The sequence below is a fragment of the Amphiprion ocellaris genome, chromosome 12 (genome assembly GCF_022539595.1).
Source record: "Amphiprion ocellaris isolate individual 3 ecotype Okinawa chromosome 12, ASM2253959v1, whole genome shotgun sequence".
In the NCBI taxonomy this organism is placed as follows: Eukaryota; Metazoa; Chordata; class Actinopteri; family Pomacentridae; genus Amphiprion; species Amphiprion ocellaris.
The window spans coordinates 15,862,852-15,882,153 of record NC_072777.1 but is presented as its reverse complement, the minus strand read 5'-3'; the positions used below and the strand labels follow the sequence as shown (position 1 = coordinate 15,882,153).

Genomic DNA, 19,302 nt, shown 5'->3' with positions numbered 1-19,302 from the left:
AATACAAGGAACAATTGATTAAATTGTGGGGGTGCTTCCAAGTCCCACCAATTTCCACCGCCCGCTACATATTCAGGTGACGCGATTTGGTATCCGTACATAACGTACACATGCATAACACACACCTGTGCTCAGCGCCAGGTCATTTTATTTGTGGGTTCATCTATATTAAATGGCCACATTCTATGTTGCCGTGTTTTATGATCATCAATAACTAATAAACAAATGCTGCATTTATTAAAAAAAAAAAAAAAGCTGCATTTCTGACAATGCCATATAGGTGAATGAACAGCCTTGGCAGAGTACTGCGCTCTCTGAGTGCTTTTCTAGTTTCTTCAGTTTTAATATGTGAACAAACTTAATTACAGTTTCACTTTCTACACAACTGGCATTGTTGAAATGTTTTTATTAATAGAAAAAAGACTGAAAAGCTCTGATTCAGTGCAACATTTTCAATTACTTGTAGCTCATGTTCGCTGAACTGTACAGAAACTCATCACCAGTGAATGTAAAAATGTAAAAATCCTCTCCTGTAAGAGACTCTGACTACAGACAACATTAGTGGTTGTTTTGTTCTCTCTGTGTTTTGGTCTTGGGAAGAGTTAGCATCCATCCACTTTGCTATGTTTTCGCTTAAACTAATAACGTGGCCCTTTCTTTTTTCCCTGCAGTTAGAAATTCTTTTTATTCACTTTTTCCTGGAACTATAGCAGCAGTGGGGGGGTTCCCCTTTCAGCACGAAGATAATGGTTCTTGGAAAGGTTCAGCGGCCAGAAAATGTGGAATGGATGATGACAGGGGACGACTTGAGGGGCGATGATTCAAGAGGTACCAAGCTGGAAGGGGGTCGCAGAACATCTGGATTCATATTGTTGTTATTTGCATCATACAGTATGTTTGAAAAAAAAAAGGAATTTCATGGTCCCGAGTTCAGATTCTGCCTGAATGAAGGTTTATGTTGTGGTTTTAAAGGAATTACCTGCAAGACAAAGACAGATGATGTGTCCCACTGGCCCTGTCTGAAACTAAATCCCCATCCAAAGTCTGGGGCGTTGTTTTCTTAAGCGGATTTATATGGCCTTTTATTTGCTCTGCTCACTGTGTTATTAATGCAACGTAATGCAATCACAAAAGCAGAGAAAACCACACCAGCCACAGTCTGTTATAAGTAAAAGGTGTCCAGATTTTCACCTTTCAGGTCACTTAAACATAAGTCCTGGTGGTTAAAAAAGAGGCTTATACCTCCCAAATTTGGTGCTTACTTTGAACATTTATTGGTCAGCTAAATTTTATGACCCATAGGCATGTAAAACCCATCCAAAAACCATGACAGTCCAGTTCCTTATATTCTGATGTGTATTACAATTTGTGTTGCTTCCACAAGTGTAATATCACACACTTTCCCACAGATTCAAAACTAGTTTGGGGAATTTTTGCAATTCTTTTCTAAATTAAAAAAAAAAAAAATAATGCAGATACATTTTGTGCAACATTTTAAGTAGAGGATTTTGAAACTTCAGTTTTTTAAACGCTTGTTTGAGCCTCTTTTTATGTCCTAAAAATGATCACTTGAAGATTTGTCAATCTATGATGTCAATCCGAGACTGCCAAGTTTTTGCTATTTTCACATTTTTAAAAAAACTCCAAAATCCCTAAACAATTCAGATTTATTTGATTTTGCTCAACTTTTATTTAATCATTGAAGTCCGAGATTTATTTTGCAGGAAGACCTGGTCAAGAAAGCAGCATAAAAGGCTGCAGACAAAATCTAACAAAATCTAACAAAATCAGCAATCAGCAGTAAAACTCATAGTGACTTTGTATACTTGTTTAAATGCATCTTTGTTTTGTTATCTATAATGTAACTTATCAGTTTGGCACTGTCTGCAAAGCCTTTAATTTATCTGAGTTCTACCAGAGTATAGAACTAATCATTTTACCTCTCTCAAATTCAACTTTTGTTTTTCTTTTATTATGATTTGCTGCATTATAACTTATATATACACACTACCTTTCAAAAGTGTGGGGTCACCCAGACAATTTCATGTTTTCCATAAAAACTCATGTTTATTCATGTGCTAACATAACTGCACAAGGGATTTCTAATCATCAATTAGCCTTTCAACAGCATTCGCTAACTCAATGTAGCATTAGAACACAGGAGCGGTGGTTGCTGGAAATGTTCCTCTGTACCCCTATGTAGATATTCCATTTACAATCATCCGTTTCCAGCTAGAATAGTCATTTACCAAATTAACAATGTCTAGACTGTTTTTCTAATTAATTTAATGTTATCTTCATTGAAAAAAACTGCTTTTCTTTCAAAAATAAGGACATTTCTAAGTAACCCCAAAACTTTGAGCTGTAGTGTATATATAGCACAGAAGACATTTCTCTCAGTTCTCTGTAAATCTAGCCATGGTTGTAATATTTCCATGGAGGTGCAGGATTTTATATTGCTGTGAAAAATGAGCAGTGAGTAAAAATGCAACAGGAGAAAAAAACACCCCAAAACTGTCTGAGGTTCAAAGAGTTAAGATTTAACTTAGTCAGCTTCTCAGCAACTGAGGGGCAGCAGTCTTTATGTACCCACCTCTCAAGCCAGTCAGGCCAGGGGCCCCTGGGGGCCCCAGTTGTCCAGTGTCGCCCTTCTCTCCCTTTGGCCCTGGAGGTCCTGCAGAGAGAGGAAAAAATACAGCATATGATATAAACACTGTAAATGCTGCTGCACAATGATTTACTGATAGAAGCAATTTTTAAGTTGTTTCCTGCCTGCATTTACCTTTATTTATACATAATTAAAAACTGTACTGGTGTATTCTGTGATGAACATGCAACAGAAGTATAAATCCTAATCCTAAATACTATGTAACTCTACCAATGTCACTGTCGCTGGAGGTGATCAGCGCTGATGGCAAGCAGCTGCTGGTAGGCTGCAGCTGCAGCTCATCCTGATCACCTCCTGTATAAAGACTGTCTCCCCACACGGTTCGTCGTGGGATTCTACTAGGTGTCACAGACTGCGGTGCGTGACCCACTGCCGGTGCAGCCTGCCTTTTTTCCCCTGCCGTCCTGAAGGACGTGGACCCCTGCCGCCCTAGTGAAGAAAGGGCATAGTGAGTTTTTTGGCCTGAGTGGCAGTTTTGTCTTTTGTTGTGAATAAAGCCCCGGAAGAAATCATTGCTGCCTGCCGTCCGCTCTGTGCTGCTTTCATTTTGGATTCTAAGCCCACACGTACCGTAACAACCAAACTGAAAAATGAACCTGGATTTACTAACAATGCTTTGTAAGTGTCTTGCCTACATCACCAAGTGTATTGATGATGTGACAGCCACCAAGACCGTCACTATTCGGGCTAATCAGAAGCCGTGGCTGACAGGGGAGGTCTACAGGCTCCTGAAGGTACGCAACAATACCTTCAGAGCTGGAGACGAGGCGGGCCTGAGGAAAGCTATGGCCAACCTGTCTTGTGGCATCAGAGAGGCCAAGAGGCAGTACTCCAGGAGAGTAGCTCATCACTTTAGCGACAGCAAAGACACTCAGAGCCTGTGGCGGGGAATACAGTCCATAACGGACTACAGGCCTCCACAGCAGACCCCTGACTGCACCATCTCTTTGCTGAATGAGATGAATGACTTCTTCGGCCGTTTTGAAGCAAACAACAGCACCCCTGCACAGAAGACCACACCTCCTCCCAGTGACCAGGTGCTGTCACTGTCCCCGGAGAGTGTGCGGCGAGCCCTCAGCAGGATCAACGCACGTAAAGCTCCGGGTCGTGACAACATTCCTGGTCGTGTACCGAGAGACTGTTCTGGGGAGCTCACGGATGTCTTCACAGACATTTTCAACATCTCCCTGAAGCAGGCTGTTGTCCCCATGTGCCTCATAACAGCCCCATCATCCCGGTACCGAAGAAGTCATCGCCCTCCTCCTTCAATGACTACCGCCCGGTTGCACTCACCCCCATCCTGACGAAGTGCTTTGAACTGCTAATGATGCACCACATCAAATCTCTCCTCCCACCCACCCTGGACCCCTACCAGTTTGCATATCGGACCAACCGCTCAACCGATGCTGCAATCTCCACTGCACTCCACTCAGCCCTCACACACCTGGAAAACAAGGGCTCTTATGTTAGAAGGCTGTTCATAGATTTTAGTTCAGCATTTAACACCATCATCCCCCCAAGTTTGTGGATGACACAACTGTGGTGGGTCTCATCAGTAACAGGGATGAGACACAATACAGGAGTGAGGTGAGCAATCTGGCCAGGTGGTTCAGCACCAACAACCTCTCTCTGAACGCAGAGAAGACAAAGGAGATCATTGTTGACTTCAAGAGAGGACACACCCAGCATACTCCTCTCAACATCCACGGTGCGGCTGTGGAGAGGGTGAGCAGCACCAAGTTCCTGGGTGTGTACGTCTCAGAAAATCTCTCCTGGACCAGAAACACAACATCACTGGTCAGGAAGGCACAACAACGTCTCTATTTCTTGCGTAAGCTGAGAAGAGCCAGTGCCCCGGCCCCCATTACATCCACCTTCTATAGAGGCACCATCGAGAGCATCCTGTCCAGTAGCATCACAGCGTGGTACGGCTCCTGCACCTCCTCCTGCCGCAGGATCCTCCAGCGGGTTGTGAAAGCAGCAGAAAGGATTGTTGGTGTCTCTCTTCCCTCCCTCCAGGACATCTACAGCACCCGCCTCACTCGCAAAGCACTAAGCTTGCGGGCGACCCCACACACCCGTCCCACAACCTCTTCAGCCTGCTGCCATCAGGGAGGAGACTGAAGAGTCTGAGGGCCAGGACCAGCCGACTGAGCAACAGCTTCATCCACCAGGCTGTCAGGAAGCTGAACTCTCTCCCCTCTCTGCCCTCTCTACCACCCCCTTCCTCCGCATACACAAACTCTGGTCAGTAACCTCTGATCTGCACTGTAACAGCACATGAGCTATGAGCAGCTCCGCCAGGACAAAGTTGGCGTCCAGGACGTCCAAATTCAACTGTCAAGCATATTTGCACCTCTTGGAGTGTTGTTAGTCATTTGCACTGTTCTGAGTATTCCACACTAAATCCGTCACTTTATCTCATGGTCGTGTTTACATTTCACTCAGTTCTGCTTTTCTTAGTTCTTAGTTGTTGCTCGGCTCTAGTTTTGCTTCCTTTGTTCTTTTTTGCCCTCCATCCATCCATTATCTATACACCGCATAATCCTCATTAGGGTCGCGGGGGGGGGGCTGGAGCCTATCCCAGCTGACTCGGGCGAAGGCAGGGGACACCCTAGACAGGTCGCCAGTCTGTCGCAGGGCTACATATATAGACAAACAAGCACTCACACATTCACACCTACGGGCAATTTAGAATGATCAATTAACCTCAGCATATTTTTGGACTGTGGGAGGAAGCCGGAGTACCCGGAGAAAACCCACGCATGCACAGGGAGAACATGCAAACTCCATGCAGAAAGAACCAGGACGCGAACCACGGATCTTCTCGCTGCAAGGCGAAAGTGCTAACCACTACACCACTGTGCAGCCCTCTTTTTTGCCCTTTTATATCTTATTTTCTAAGTGTTGATTTAATGTCTACTGTTGCAAGAAGAGAGAGTAACGTAATTTCTATTCTTGGTATGTCATGTACATATTGAAGAATTGACAATAAAGCTGATTTTGACTTTGACTTTGTAATTGTTGCAAAGTTGTGTTGTTTAATACTGTATGTTGTGGTATTTCTGCTGCATTGTTGTTTTCCATCTTTTTACTGTTAGACAAAGCAGTAATTTACAACATATCCTTAAAAAATGGTAAACTGATGAGCCAGAATTTATTCAAACTCATATGATAAACAAATCAAAGGTTTGGGTGGTGATTTAGAGGTCTGAGCAGGACAAGAAATAACTCTTTAGTGGTGACCTACTGAGAAACATTCTTTTCTTGGAGAGAAAATTCTGCATTTTACATTTAGATAAACAGCATCAGGGTTTGTTTGGTAGAAATATGAGTTCACACCAAGCGCCTTCATCATTACAGGATGTTGGACCACTTAGCATTGAAAGCAGGCAAGAATCATGTAGATTATCACCTGAAAAGGGACTACATTGTACTAAACCTTTCATTCCAGCAGATAATAATTTTATTAATGTCATGAAATGCTAGAAGTCATCATATTTATCATGGATTTTATCACGTACACACACACACAGAGCGACACAGCAGCCAAGTGAAGACCAGACTGGGTCTTACAACTAGTCTAAGGATTCAGTCCAAATGTTTGTTGCGCTTGGATTCGTCTGCAGAGAGTGAGTAAGAAAAAGTCAAACAGTGAGTGAAATAGAGAGAGAGGACTGGCCTCAATGGGAACCACATGTTTAACAAGGTGGACCACAACACAGCTTGTGGGAATGCTCAGAAATTCAGGACTTGTGTTATTGTCCAGCACATGTCCAGCGGCTGAAATCCCTCAGAGCTCTAATTTGCAAGTTTCTGATGCTGACTGGCTCTGAGATACAGATCTGTGGGTTGCTGCCTCAAGCTGCTTCACAACTGGACACACTTAACAGGTCATGCAGCTGAGCAAAGGTCGCAACAGGAGGGCAAGAATGAGCACTTTCATGTTTCCATCCTTGTGAGGACAAGAGTTCAAGCTGAGGAAAACTATCTGACGTTAGGGCACTTCTGGGTTACATAAGGTGCTGCCACTCAGTCTTAGTTCCGGTTTCTTCATTGTTTTTTTTTTCTGCCTGTTGCGATAATAAACTAAATATCTTTAGCTTGTGTGTCACACAAGCTGAGAAAACCTCAGACCTTTGAAAGAAGTGACAGGAAGATATTTTTATAAACCTGATGATAAATGGGAAGTTCATGGGCACGAAGAATAATTGGCTGACTGATCCAGAACTAAAACAATCAGTCGCAACCCTTGTTGAGTTGACTTTACACAAAGGCTTGAAAGGTAACAATAAAAGGTATGCAATAAATTGCGAATTTGTGCATTTATGAATCATCAACAGTTTGCATCATCACTACAAGTTTTTACTCTGCCAAGGAATGCGGCAGAGTTACATGATGATCAGCGTTGGTTAGTCTGTCTGTCTGCTTGTCTGTCTCTCTGTCCTGTTCACAACATTACTCAAAGACGGACACACGGATTTGAATGAAATTTATAGGGAAGGTCAGAAATGACACAAGGATCAAGGAGTTAGATTTTGGCAGTGATGCGGCTTATAGTCTTTATCCATGGATTTGTTCAAGACTTTTGTATCATTACGAGACAGCAGCACGCCATCACTGTAACTATGACAACAAGTGAACACTACGTCAGCTGCCTGCTGATATTGGCATGATTGCAATCCTACTACAAATCAACCAATGCGGACTTATCAGGACTTATCCGTTCGAAATGATATGATTAAATTGTGGGGGTCCTACCAAGTCCTATCAATTTCCGCTGTCCATCCATCCATCCATTATCTATACACCGCTTAATCCTCACTAGGGTCGCGGGGGGGGGGGGGGGGGGGGGGCTGGAGCCTATCCAAGCCGACTCGGGCGAAGGCAGGGGACACCCTAGACAGGTCGCCAGTCTGTCGCAGGGCTACATATATAGACAAACAAGCACTCACACATTCACACCTACGGGCAAGTTAGAGTAATCAATTAACCTCAGCATATTTTTGGACTGTGGGAGGAAGCCGGAGTACCCGGAGAAAATCCACGCATGCACAGGGAGAACATGCAAACTCCATGCAGAAAGATCCCGGGAAAGCCGGGACGCGAACCAGGGATCTTCTCGCTGCAAGGCGAAAGTGCTAACCACCACTCCACTGTGCAGCCCCAATTTCCGCTGTCCGCTGCATATTTAGGTGACGCGATTCAGTATCCGTACATAATGTACACATGTATAACACACGTTTCTGCTCAGCGCAAGGTCATTTTGTTTGTGGGTACATCTTAAATGGCCACATTCTATGTTGCCGTGATTTCTGATGATCAATAACAAATAAACAAATGCTGCATTTCAAAAAAAAAAGGTGCATTTCTGACAATGCCATATGGGGGAATGAACAGTTTTGGCAAAGTACTGCGCTCTCTGAGTGCCTTTCTTGTTAGTTATGTGAGAGCCATTTACATCTGTAAAATGTGGTACACTGCAGGATTATTAGGACAAAGTAGTGAACATGCCATGCACGCTACTATTTTCCCCTCCATTGTGCACTTTTTGCGGTCACAACACAGTGAATACGTCCATACACACTGAATTCAAACACTGATAAAACATATGGCAGTAAATATAGAGCACAATATAGTAAATAGAGGTGTTTTTGGATGTCTTGATGTCATAGTGAAGTAGCCCTGCAACCAACTTACAGCTACAAATGATCATGTTCTTTCCTTTGATATATTTTCTGGATTGCATGAATGAGAGATACAGTCTAAATAAGTGAACATTAAAGGTTCTAGGGGTGGATTTTTTTGTGTTTGGAACCCAGCTAGCTGTCTTCCCTTGTTAAAAGTCTTGAAGGTAACCTAAATGGCTACTGGCTCTGGTTGTACATTAATATTCATTTCATAAGTCCCAGAAAGGCAGCAAATTTTCTTTTCTTTAAATGAAACAAACATTTTATAACTTTTCCATTAATGTTTATTTACTACTGTGTTGGTTCTGTAACTAATAAATCAAAACGTGGAAAGAAAAGTACCTCCTGGCAGTAAACCGTATATGAAAATGGCTATAGCCTCTGGGGTTCATTGCAGAAATGCAATGACAATAAATATTCTTGAATCCTTGGGTGGGAAATCTGAAGCCAACACAGGCCATTAAAACTGCATTCTTTCTAGCGTCCAGTAGGGGGTGACTCCTCTGGCTGCCATAAGATTTCCAATCGTACAAAAGTCTATTTGAAAATGGTCGTATTTCTCACTTGATTTGTTATCTCAGTAAACATTTTCCTAATGAGTTTATAGACTCAATCACAAATGTCGTCTCCTCAATACAGAATGATGTTTATGTAAATTTTTGTAATTTATTGTCCCATTTACAGCAAAATAGAAGATAAAGTAGGGCATGTTGTAGGAGCAGGCTAAACCAGATCCACCCCTCACTCATTACTTCTAAATCCCACTTCAAAAGAGTAGTCCTCAAGTCAGTGGCTGATGTAATGGTCACTGTGTCCATTGTTTATATACTGTCTATGGTCCTAGGCCTAATCTTTATCATCCTAACCATCCTACACAACTCTTAGTATTTGAGTCTTCTGTCATCAAGTCTAATCATTGGAGAAGACAGTTCATCCTGGTGGTCGTTGAGCCTTTGTTTTAGCAGACCTTCACATTACTAATCTCCTGACTGTCACTTTTGTTCATTTAGCTGGCAGAGTTTCAACAATAACAAGACCAGGATATCCCTCCCGGACAAACCTGACAACATCTGACAGCGCAGTCCAAAAATACAACACCAGAGCAGAGATCTGGCACCTCCAATCCAACCTCTATCTTATCTCGTTTGCTCTTTCACACAAGACTATAAAGCGACACGTGTATGTGAAATGTGGTGAGATGATAAGCAAGTTGTTCATCACAATAAAAGATGACACAAGGCATCATAAAGGTTTGTGTTACCTGGGAATAAAGAAGGTTGTAACCAAGAACAGATGGACAAAACTGCGGTCAGAAGAAGGCTTTAGGTTCAGTTTAAGTTCCTTATCTAAGACGACTGGCTTCTTTATTAAAAGAGACGTATCCACACGTTTTCAACAAAGTGCCTCAGCTTTATTTTTGGCAAGAACAATATTACAGAGAGACATTAATCATTCAGAGTAAAAACTTGCTTAATAAAAGTCTTATCTAGCCAAGGATGTCTCCCATCATTTTCTAGAGTCAAGAGGAGTCCAGTTTCCTCTCAAAATTCTGAGTAATTATGGAATTTTTGCCAGTGACATCAAGAAAATTGCTGCCTTCATAAGCTTTATTGACATTTTATATGTTATGTTAAGCATTGTGAATTGCGTTGTCAGCATTGTGTTTACAGTTATTGCAGGTTAACTCATACCTTGAATTATGTGGGCAAATTTTGGAGGAGTACCTGATTACAGACTGCAGAAAGAGGCTCAGTGTTGAACGTTTATTCCACCCACTATGATTTGATTGGTTTAAGTGTTGAATTTGGGTAGGATTAAAAACTGATTGTGCCAGGATGCTTGCTGTGTTATATCCCATAAGATCATCAAATGTTATGAGCACTGTTGTCCTGTAAGAATCATCTAAATCATAAACTCATAATATGAGCTCAGAGAAACAGCCCTGTTTTCAGCTTTGTGGCATTTGTGTAACATCTTCCAGCTAATCCAAGTCTTTTAATTCAGCTTCTGAAGGAGAAAAAAGTTCTTATCCCTCACAGAAACACTTAATCCTTCTCTTTATCACACCATTCAAAATTTGCATACACACTGTTTCACTGGAAAGGAAGATGTGAAAAATTCTAATCTGAGAAATAACTTGTCAGTAGTGGGCCATTAAGTTGTCACATGACAGTATCTTCAGACCGGTAGAAGCATCAGACCAACATGGCAGCTCAGTCGCAAACTTTCTCTTTCATTACGAAACACAATTCAGACAAAAAGTGCTTCTGAAAGCATTTAAGGTGAGAAATAAGCTGTTGAATCTGTCCTCGTTTTGGTTCAACGACGGCTAGTTTGAATGTTTAACGAAAAGTTCACGGTGTGTCGGACCTCTGCTCGCCACATCGAATTTTCATAAAGTCGAAATCAAATTTATGCAAAAGATGGCGACATACTAGAACGTAGCTTGAAATGCGCTGAAACGCAACCAGTATGCAATGCGGTGCGTTTCACACAGACAATGAATGGCATGCGAGAAATTGACGGATCCTGTGAACACGTTAGCTACGACACACCTGGTACTGGCAAACGGTGTAGCCAGCCCATAATAGACCACTTAGAAGACACTGAAAGTGCTTGAGTTTACAAAAAGTCTTAAAATGTTGAATATAATAGCTATAATTGCACTTTGCAGTAATCTGTGAATGTAGTAGACAGATGAAAAATGCCCAGATAAATATCAATGAAACATTTTTGTTTAAGTCCACGTATATTCCTGTTCATCAATTCAGTCATCAACCAAAATTTATTTGAATTGAAAAATTTTGCTTATTGTGTCAAATATTGCTATTTTAATTCAACTTTGTAATTAATTACAAAGCCTCTAATTAATTAGATTAATTTTTTCAAACGCATCCCACTGCTAATTTAACCCAATGATATTGTGGCAGATGCCATTAAACACTTGATGTTGAGCAGCTGCAGTCAGGCATACTTCAAATTCTGTAGTTCCAGGTTTTGAATGAACATAAACCTGCAAATAATTAGAAATTTCCTGAAAAAGTTAATTCAACACAATAACTACTTAAAACAACTTCTATTTTTTAGTCTGTGCAACCACTTGCCACATGTGAAATATTAATGTCATTTTTAGTTGACTCCGCTGGGATTTAGGTTTAGAAAACTTTGATGGTATCTCCAAAACCTTGTTTATTAAACCCAAAGTATCAATTTAATATTACTCTTTAATGAGCTTCACTTTTGTCCCCTCAACTCACTTTCATAAGGAGAAGAATTTCAGATAAAACTGCAAACAATCGATCCTTGGCTAACCCAAGATTTTAAGGCAGAAACAGCTGTTTGTGTTTACAGTGTGGTTTAAATAGGGGATTGTCTTAGTTCTTTAATAGTTTACATGTTGGAAACATGAGCTTCATCTTCATTAGAGAACCAACACATCAAAAAACCATAAGTCACATTGGCTATGACAAATGACCCATTTCTTAGTGTCCCTAAGTAACAGTGTGAGGACCTGCTGTTCATGACTGTCAGCAAATACCGACGCACACATGACTACAGGGAGGTCAAACACATGCAGGCACACAAACTCACACACTGCTGTCAAAATGAAGGATAGTTGTGAAACCCAAGTAGATGGTGTTTGCTTCATGCCAGTTAAACACTGGCAGAGCAGGAATACATGGTCACATACAAGGAGGAGAGTGGAGAAAAGCAGTAATGAAACAAGAGGAGGGAGGAGGAGGAACCAAAATGCAGAACAGAACATGAAAAGAGAATAGAGGAAAGAACCACCCAGAGAGGGCAAAGGCCTGCTATTATAGTCATTCCATTGCACAGTGTTTTCTTTATGATACTTGGATATGCCTTTAGGTTTTCTGTTCAGTTCTGGCAGTAGAGACTTTTTTTTTATTGTGGTCTGTGAGCAAATGAGCTCATACTTGTTAAAGTAACACACTAAACACAAAAAACAGACAAAATTTAGTTATAAACCTGATGTAAATAGATCTCATTTAACATGTGGATATGACAAATCCCTTATTTCTGCAAATTCATAGCAAAAAATTCTAAGCAGCACTACCATGATGAGCCAAGGCTAGCAGCTGAAAGTTCCCGACTTGTATGGTCGAAAAAATCTGGACTCTGATGGAAGGTGTGGTCTGGAAGGTGTGGATTCATTTTTAGCCACTGGATAGTTTAACTGGAAAACATCTGTACGATGTGGATGTTTGGTTGCTGTTCCTCATTTATGCAGCAGTATTTAAGTTTAGATAGATGTGACTGAGCTAAAGAGCTTCAGGCTAGAGCTATATGTGAACCACCATTGGATAAATGACTTTTCAATGAGAGCCACAGAAATACATCTCCACATGTGTCACATTTGACTGATTCTGGAGATTCAAACTAACTACAAAGCTACTACACCAGCAACAGTAAAACTGGTAGCCTGAAGGTGAAGGACATCTGCAGGGGAGAAGAGAGATAACTGGAGAGGAGCTGTCATGGGAAAATTCAATATTTCCGGGTTGAGTCTTCCAAACCCCTCTCTGATTAGGTAGATGTTGCCTAGCACGGTAAACGACAGACATCCTGAGGCTCGGGAACTATAGATCATTGTGTAAAGTTCAAACATCTAGGCAAAGTAATGTGGATGGAAACACATTTCTGATTACTGAAGTGTCTTGAAAGTGAACTTAACATATTTTGTTCCGCAATGACCATTTGCAAAGCTTAACTTTGTGTATATCGACGTATTCTTCACTTTGTTTGCTGCAACATTTTATGTTTCTTGGCTTAAATCCTCCCACCTGTTGCAATACCATACTGCTATACTACATACTACATTGCCTGTCCCAAAAAAAAAGTCGCACACTAATATTTTGTTGGACCACTTTTAGCTTTGAGAACGGCATACATTCACCGGGGTATTGTTTTGATAAGCTTCTGCAAAGCCACAGCATTTATTTCTGTACAGAGTTACATTAATTTTCTGCCAAGATCTTGTATTGATGATGGGAGAGTCGGACCACTGAAAGTCTTCTCCAGCACATTCCAAAGATTTTCAATGAGGTTGAGGTCTGGACTCTGTGGAGACCAATCCATGTGTGAAAATGATGTCTCATACTTCCTGAACCACTCATTCACAATGTGAGCCCCATGAATCCTGGCATCGTCATCTTGGGATATGCCCATGTCATCAGGGAAGAAAAACTCCATTGATGAAAAGACCTGGTATTTGTTAGTATACTTAAGCCGCGATTCCACAAGCACCTACTCGGCGCGGTACGGCTCGGCTCGTCTTTGTTTGCGAGCGTTTCCATATGGATTAGCACATGGTATCAGGCATGATTTTCCGTACCTTCTCGGCTGAGGTTCCAAGCGAGATGAAGTGAGCCGAGATGTGACATCTACATAGTGCAGGCCACTGACTGGACAGGCGTGCAGGCCACTGATTGGACAGGGAGTGACGACACACGAGAGCGACTCCAGCACAAAAATAAAACCGGCATTGAAAAAAAAACCTAAACAGCGACGGTGTGCATTGCTCTCCATGGAACTCTCTGTCTTCATAATTTTAATATGACAGCCAGACCTGTACCGTGGGTGAATGAAGAGGTCGAGACTTTTCTGTCTTTGGTGGCAGACCAAAGAATACAGAGGGAGCTGGACGGAGAAAGTTTATCAGGAGGTCTCTGAGCGGATGGCCGCTCACATATACAGTAGACTGTATATAAAGAGGACAGAAACAGCGTAGGGAGAAGCTGAAAAAGCTCAAAAATGACTATTGGTCCACCAAGGACCACAACGGCCAGCGTGGGTAAACCAGAGGTGTTGGAAGAGGTTTAATGGAAGCTAATGACTGGCACGCACCAGCGAGCAACAGGAGGGGGACTCAGCTGCTGCATTATTGGAGACGTTCGAGAATGGTGAGTGTTTTGTGACTTCAAGAAACTTTTACATCATTTATCCCATTGGTGGCAAGCTCCCTTTAAGCAAACAAGTATATTTAGAAAATAACGTTGTTGTCTCCTGTAGCAGACAATAAGCTAGCTAGTTAGCTATCAGCGCTAGCTAGTTAGCCATCAGCGCTAGCTAGTTAGCCATCAGCGCTAGCTAGTTAGCCATCAGCGCTAGCTCCGTGCTCCGCTTGTATTTCGTGCTGCTGTTTCTAACGTTTAACTCTCAGAAGCTAATACGTCAGTCAGCATGACGAACTAAGCTACTGGTCGTACAGGTTTATTTTTTTTCACAAGTTACAATGTCGTATTTTTCGTGTACTTAGGATGAGTGTTTATTTCTGTTCAAGAATCCTTTCCACGTACAAAGCCTACTCCACCTCCGTCATGGAGCCCCCAGCTCCCCTGCCTCCTCTCCACCACCAGCAGCGGCTCCTCTCCAGCACCAGCTTCAGCACCAGTACCAGCTCGAACACCGACCCTGTCAACATCAACCTCCAGCACGTAACAGCAACGTCTTATCACCGGTAAGACACGGTAATCAGAGACCATGGTTGATTTTCGCATTATTATTATTATTATTATTGCAGGTGTAAATGCCTGCAAGCACGATCAGGACAACGAGACCAACGACCAAGAATTCAGGCAGGTGTAAATGCAAACTGTACAGCATGCCAGCTCAGGAACACCTGATGAAAGCTACATGTAGCTGCAGTGACACATAAACAGAACACATGCAGCTGCATTTTTTTTCCATTGACTTAACAAGCAAGTCACTCTAATTAATTTACTTTCTCGTGCAATGTAGTATTGCAACCATTCTTCTTATAGTCACTAGGTAGCTGTGAAACTGAATGACTGGATGAAAATATACATAGAAATAAGAAAACGCAGCTGTTCTTAGTAACTCCAAAATGTGCACAAGATGAAATGACGTTCACACCATGTTGTTTTTAGTTGTGGTGGAGGAGGTACTGTTTGTGCTGCGGTTAAAGTAAAGTGCCAAAAATTTATTAAAGTCAAACTATCAAAGACATGATCATGATTGAAAATCAATGAACGGGTGGCTAAACACATCACATCGTAGCTGTGGAGTCCTTCAAGCTCTTGGGGACTACAATCTTTCAGGACCTGCCAGTGAGAGACGAACATCCACTCCATCCTGAAAAAGGCTCTGCAGAGGACATATTTCCTATGACAGCTGAGGAGACATGGCCTGCCACAGGAGCTGTCGATCCAGTTCTATGCTGCAGTCATCCGATCTGTCCTGTGTACCTCTGGATCAGCCACACAGCAGGACAGAAACAGACTACAGCCTATAGTACGGACTGCAGAAAACATCATCAGAGACCCCACTCACCCTGGACACTAAACTGTCTCCCCCCTCCCCTCTGGCAGGCGCTACAGAGCTCTGTACACAGAAACCTCCAGACACAAAAACAGTTTCTTCCCCACTGCCATCACTGTAATAAACAGCTGAGCCATTCCTACACACCTGTACAATAGTCAGTATTCCAATGAACATGTACAGCATTTTTTTTTCACCATTCAGCATTCTCTGCTTTTGCACTACTGTGTTTATAGCAATTATCGTTTTGCAAATGTGTTTATTCCAGTCTAGTTGTAAATCTCTGTATATATTGTTTTATTTAATTTTGCTACTATTTCTTTTTCCTCCCTGTTCCTTTCTATAGTTTTATTTTTTATTATTCTCTTCCATATTCCTAGTGTGACACCAACAGCTGAAACCAAATTCCTTGTATGTTGTGTACTTACTTGGCCATTAGAGCTGATTCTGATCACTTTTCTGTCTTTGGTCTAGACAAGAGGAAAAGGTGCAACAGAAAATTGGACCTTCCAAGTGTGACAGGGTTAAAAATTCATTTTTATTAATTATTATTTTCAATTCATGTTAGTTGTTATGAGTATTTTTGAATTTTATCTCAATGAGTTATTTTTATTTGCCATTATTTTATTGATTTTGTAAATGTGAATTGCTTTTCTGCACTCTGCTCTGTTTGTGCCTCCTGAGCTTCTGTAGCTCCTCTCGGGCTTCCGTAGCTTCTCCCGTATATCCCACACAGTAGTTGTTTACCTGCTGCGGGTAAGTCGTGGGATAATTTGCTGCTGTGATGTCATGTTGTTTTCTTTATAGATTTAGCGTTTTATGTTGTAGTCTTTGGTGTATATTATTTGTCATCGTGCATTATTTTGATGTCGAGCTGTGTTGTGTTGTTTTAACTGTTAGAGGTTAGAGGTCTTATGGATGTTTTTTTGGTTATGCTTTTTGGCGCGAGTTGTCAGTAAAGGCACGCGCCCTGTGTATATTCATGCAGCTCGGGTGTTCATTGTCCTTGTTTATATGTTTAGGAGAAGAGTGCAGAAGAAGAACATTCAGCAGAAGAATTTATGTGTATTCATTTCTTCTGCAGGTATGTGTTCATTTGTAAGTTATGAGTTTTATTTCTGTTCAGTCATCCTACCTTGACACGGTGTTAATGTGGCCACCAGGTGGCATTGTTCTTCGCTTTGTGTTTGGTTTATCTTCATCGTTGAAAATGTATTTTCTAAAAACGTGACACAGTAGTTGTTTACCTGCTGCGGGAGCAGAGTGCAGAAGAAGAACATTCAGCAGAAGAATTTATGTGTATTCATTTCTTCTGCAGAATAAAGGCTGAAGGAAATACAACTGGGCTGTCTTCTTTGATGTCCTGATCATACATGTACACGTCCGTTACACTGGTGCTGTGACCCTTTGGATCTTCAGATCAGCTTGATGCTCGTCGCCGTGGATGCTGCGCAGCCATCTTGATTTACGTTTCAAGGTCCTTGAGTGGTCAGATTTATGAGAGACTGTGATTTGGGTTTAGGTTTAGCCCTCAGTGAGCTGACAACTTTTGTTTTTTGACGTATATATGAATCTTGTGCTCCCATCTAGCTGTTTTTCTGGTTCATTTTCTTTCTAATTAAGCACACAATGCAAGTACAATTTGATTGGTTGAAAACAGCTGCTAAAATAACAATGGATTTGCCTAATAGCCCTACTTTACCTAAAGGTAGGGGTGTTTGGTTTAGTGATATTGCTGACAGTAGGGCTGTGGGACATTCAAAGCTCATACCTGATGGTTGTGTGGATACAGGGTTGGGTCAAAGCCCAGGTCGTACTCCTGTCAGTGAGTTAATGAGGGAGGGTCCTCTTACCTCCACACCCCGTAGTGATGTCGATGCTATTCATCACCTCACAGACATGGTAGGGCAGTTAGGTGCTCAAATAGGCGAATCCATTGTTTCTAAGCTAATGTCAGCTGGTGTTGTTAACATGAATAGTGACAACCAGACTACTTCTGTCACCCAGAACTCACAATGTGACATGATCAGACATGACGTCCCACGTGTGACAGTCCATGTTAGACCTGATAAGGTACTCCAGACATACAGAGGAGACAACACTGACAAATACGCAGTCCAGGACTGGATTGAAATGACTAAAACTCACCTTAGAAAACAAGACATACCTGTGTGTGAACAAGCTGAAGAGATCATGAGCCACTTAATGGGCAAGGCCAGAGATGTTGTTAAGATTGCCTTGCGTAGTGATCCTACACTTGATGTTACAAAGAAACCTGAACTGATATATGATGTTCTTCTCCACTACTTCAGTGAAACTCACTCATGTCTCCCTCTTGCTGACTTTTACGCCACTCTGCCCAAACATAGAGAGAATCCTGTTGACTACTGGATAAGACTGAATAAGGCAGCAGACCTCGCTCTTGAGGGCCTGCGTAGACGAGGGAAACAGACAGAGAACATGAATGATGAAGTGGCTCTCATGTTTGTGAAACACTGCCCTGACCCAGAGTTATCCTGCACCTTAAAGTGTAAGCCAATTCATGAACGGACTTCACGTGATGTTCAGCTGAGGATTGATGACTATCAGAGTGAGCTGAGGGCGACTGGCAGAACCACTGGGGCTCTGCAGCTGAAGAGCCAAGTCACCACCATCACCTCTGAGCAGCCCAGCCCAACGTCGTCCAGCCTAGCAGCACATGAGCAGCGTCACACTCCAAGTCCATTACCCTCACCCTCCTCTCTCCAAGCTCAACATCATATGCATCACCCACCACGCCCCTCTCCAGCATCTATGTCATTTCAGGGTGGTCTCCAGCACACTCAAAGCCGAGCCTCCGTGCCAGTTGTGGCACAAAATCTCCAACAGTCAGAGGAAAGGCTTCTCACTCGTATGGTCGACATGTTTCAGGAGATGATGGAGAAAATGCAGCAGCATGATACTTCTCATCCAAGTCGGGGTGGGAGGTTCCAACGTGCTCGTGATCGACGTACCAGAGAGGCAGGTTGTAAAGTCTGCAATGACTCAAGCCATACTACTACTTCACACTGCATGTCTGAGAGACTGTGTTTTGCCTGCCTTGCCCCTGGCCACACCAGACTAACTTGCCCTGCAAATAAATATCTCAGCCCCAGTCAGGGGGAAACTAGCCGACCTGTATTTGGAGTGAGGCAGTACAGGTCATACCACAAACTCCCAAACTGATGACATGTCAGATGCTGAGAGTGTTTACACATCAGCGAGAGACTCATGTACTGACTCTGAAGTTGTCTATCAAAATGTTCACAGAGTTGGCAGTAGTGACAGTCTCTTCTACACATCTGTAGACATGGGTGGGTCAGTGAGAATGGGTGGGATGTTAGACAGTGGTTCAATGGCCTGCAGCATCAGTGAGACAGCTGAAATGAAGCTGAGAGATGCTGGAGTGATAACAGAACAAAGACTGATTGATGTGAATGTGATTCTTGTTGGATGTGGCGGGCTTCGCGTTAAGCCTAAATGTGCTTATGATGTGGAGATGGAAGTGTACGGCTGCAAAATGTTAGTTCCCACTCTTGTTGTTCCTGGACAGTATGATGAACTGATACTGGGAACCAACGTCATAAAATGCATCCTGCGTCAGTCCAAGCTATGTGAGTCCTA

General features: G+C 42.3%; 1 protein-coding gene across 2 annotated transcripts in view; it reads right to left on the bottom strand.

The window, feature by feature from the left end:
* The window catches only part of scara5 (scavenger receptor class A, member 5 (putative)), a 170,673-nt gene that overhangs the window by 50,884 nt on the left and 100,487 nt on the right, over positions 1–19,302 (bottom strand). For both annotated transcript variants that reach the window (XM_023264371.3, XM_035945483.2), the window contains exon 8: positions 2,594–2,674. In XM_023264371.3, the coding sequence (XP_023120139.1) occupies positions 2,594–2,674 (81 nt within the window). The remainder of the gene's footprint in view (positions 1–2,593; positions 2,675–19,302) is intronic.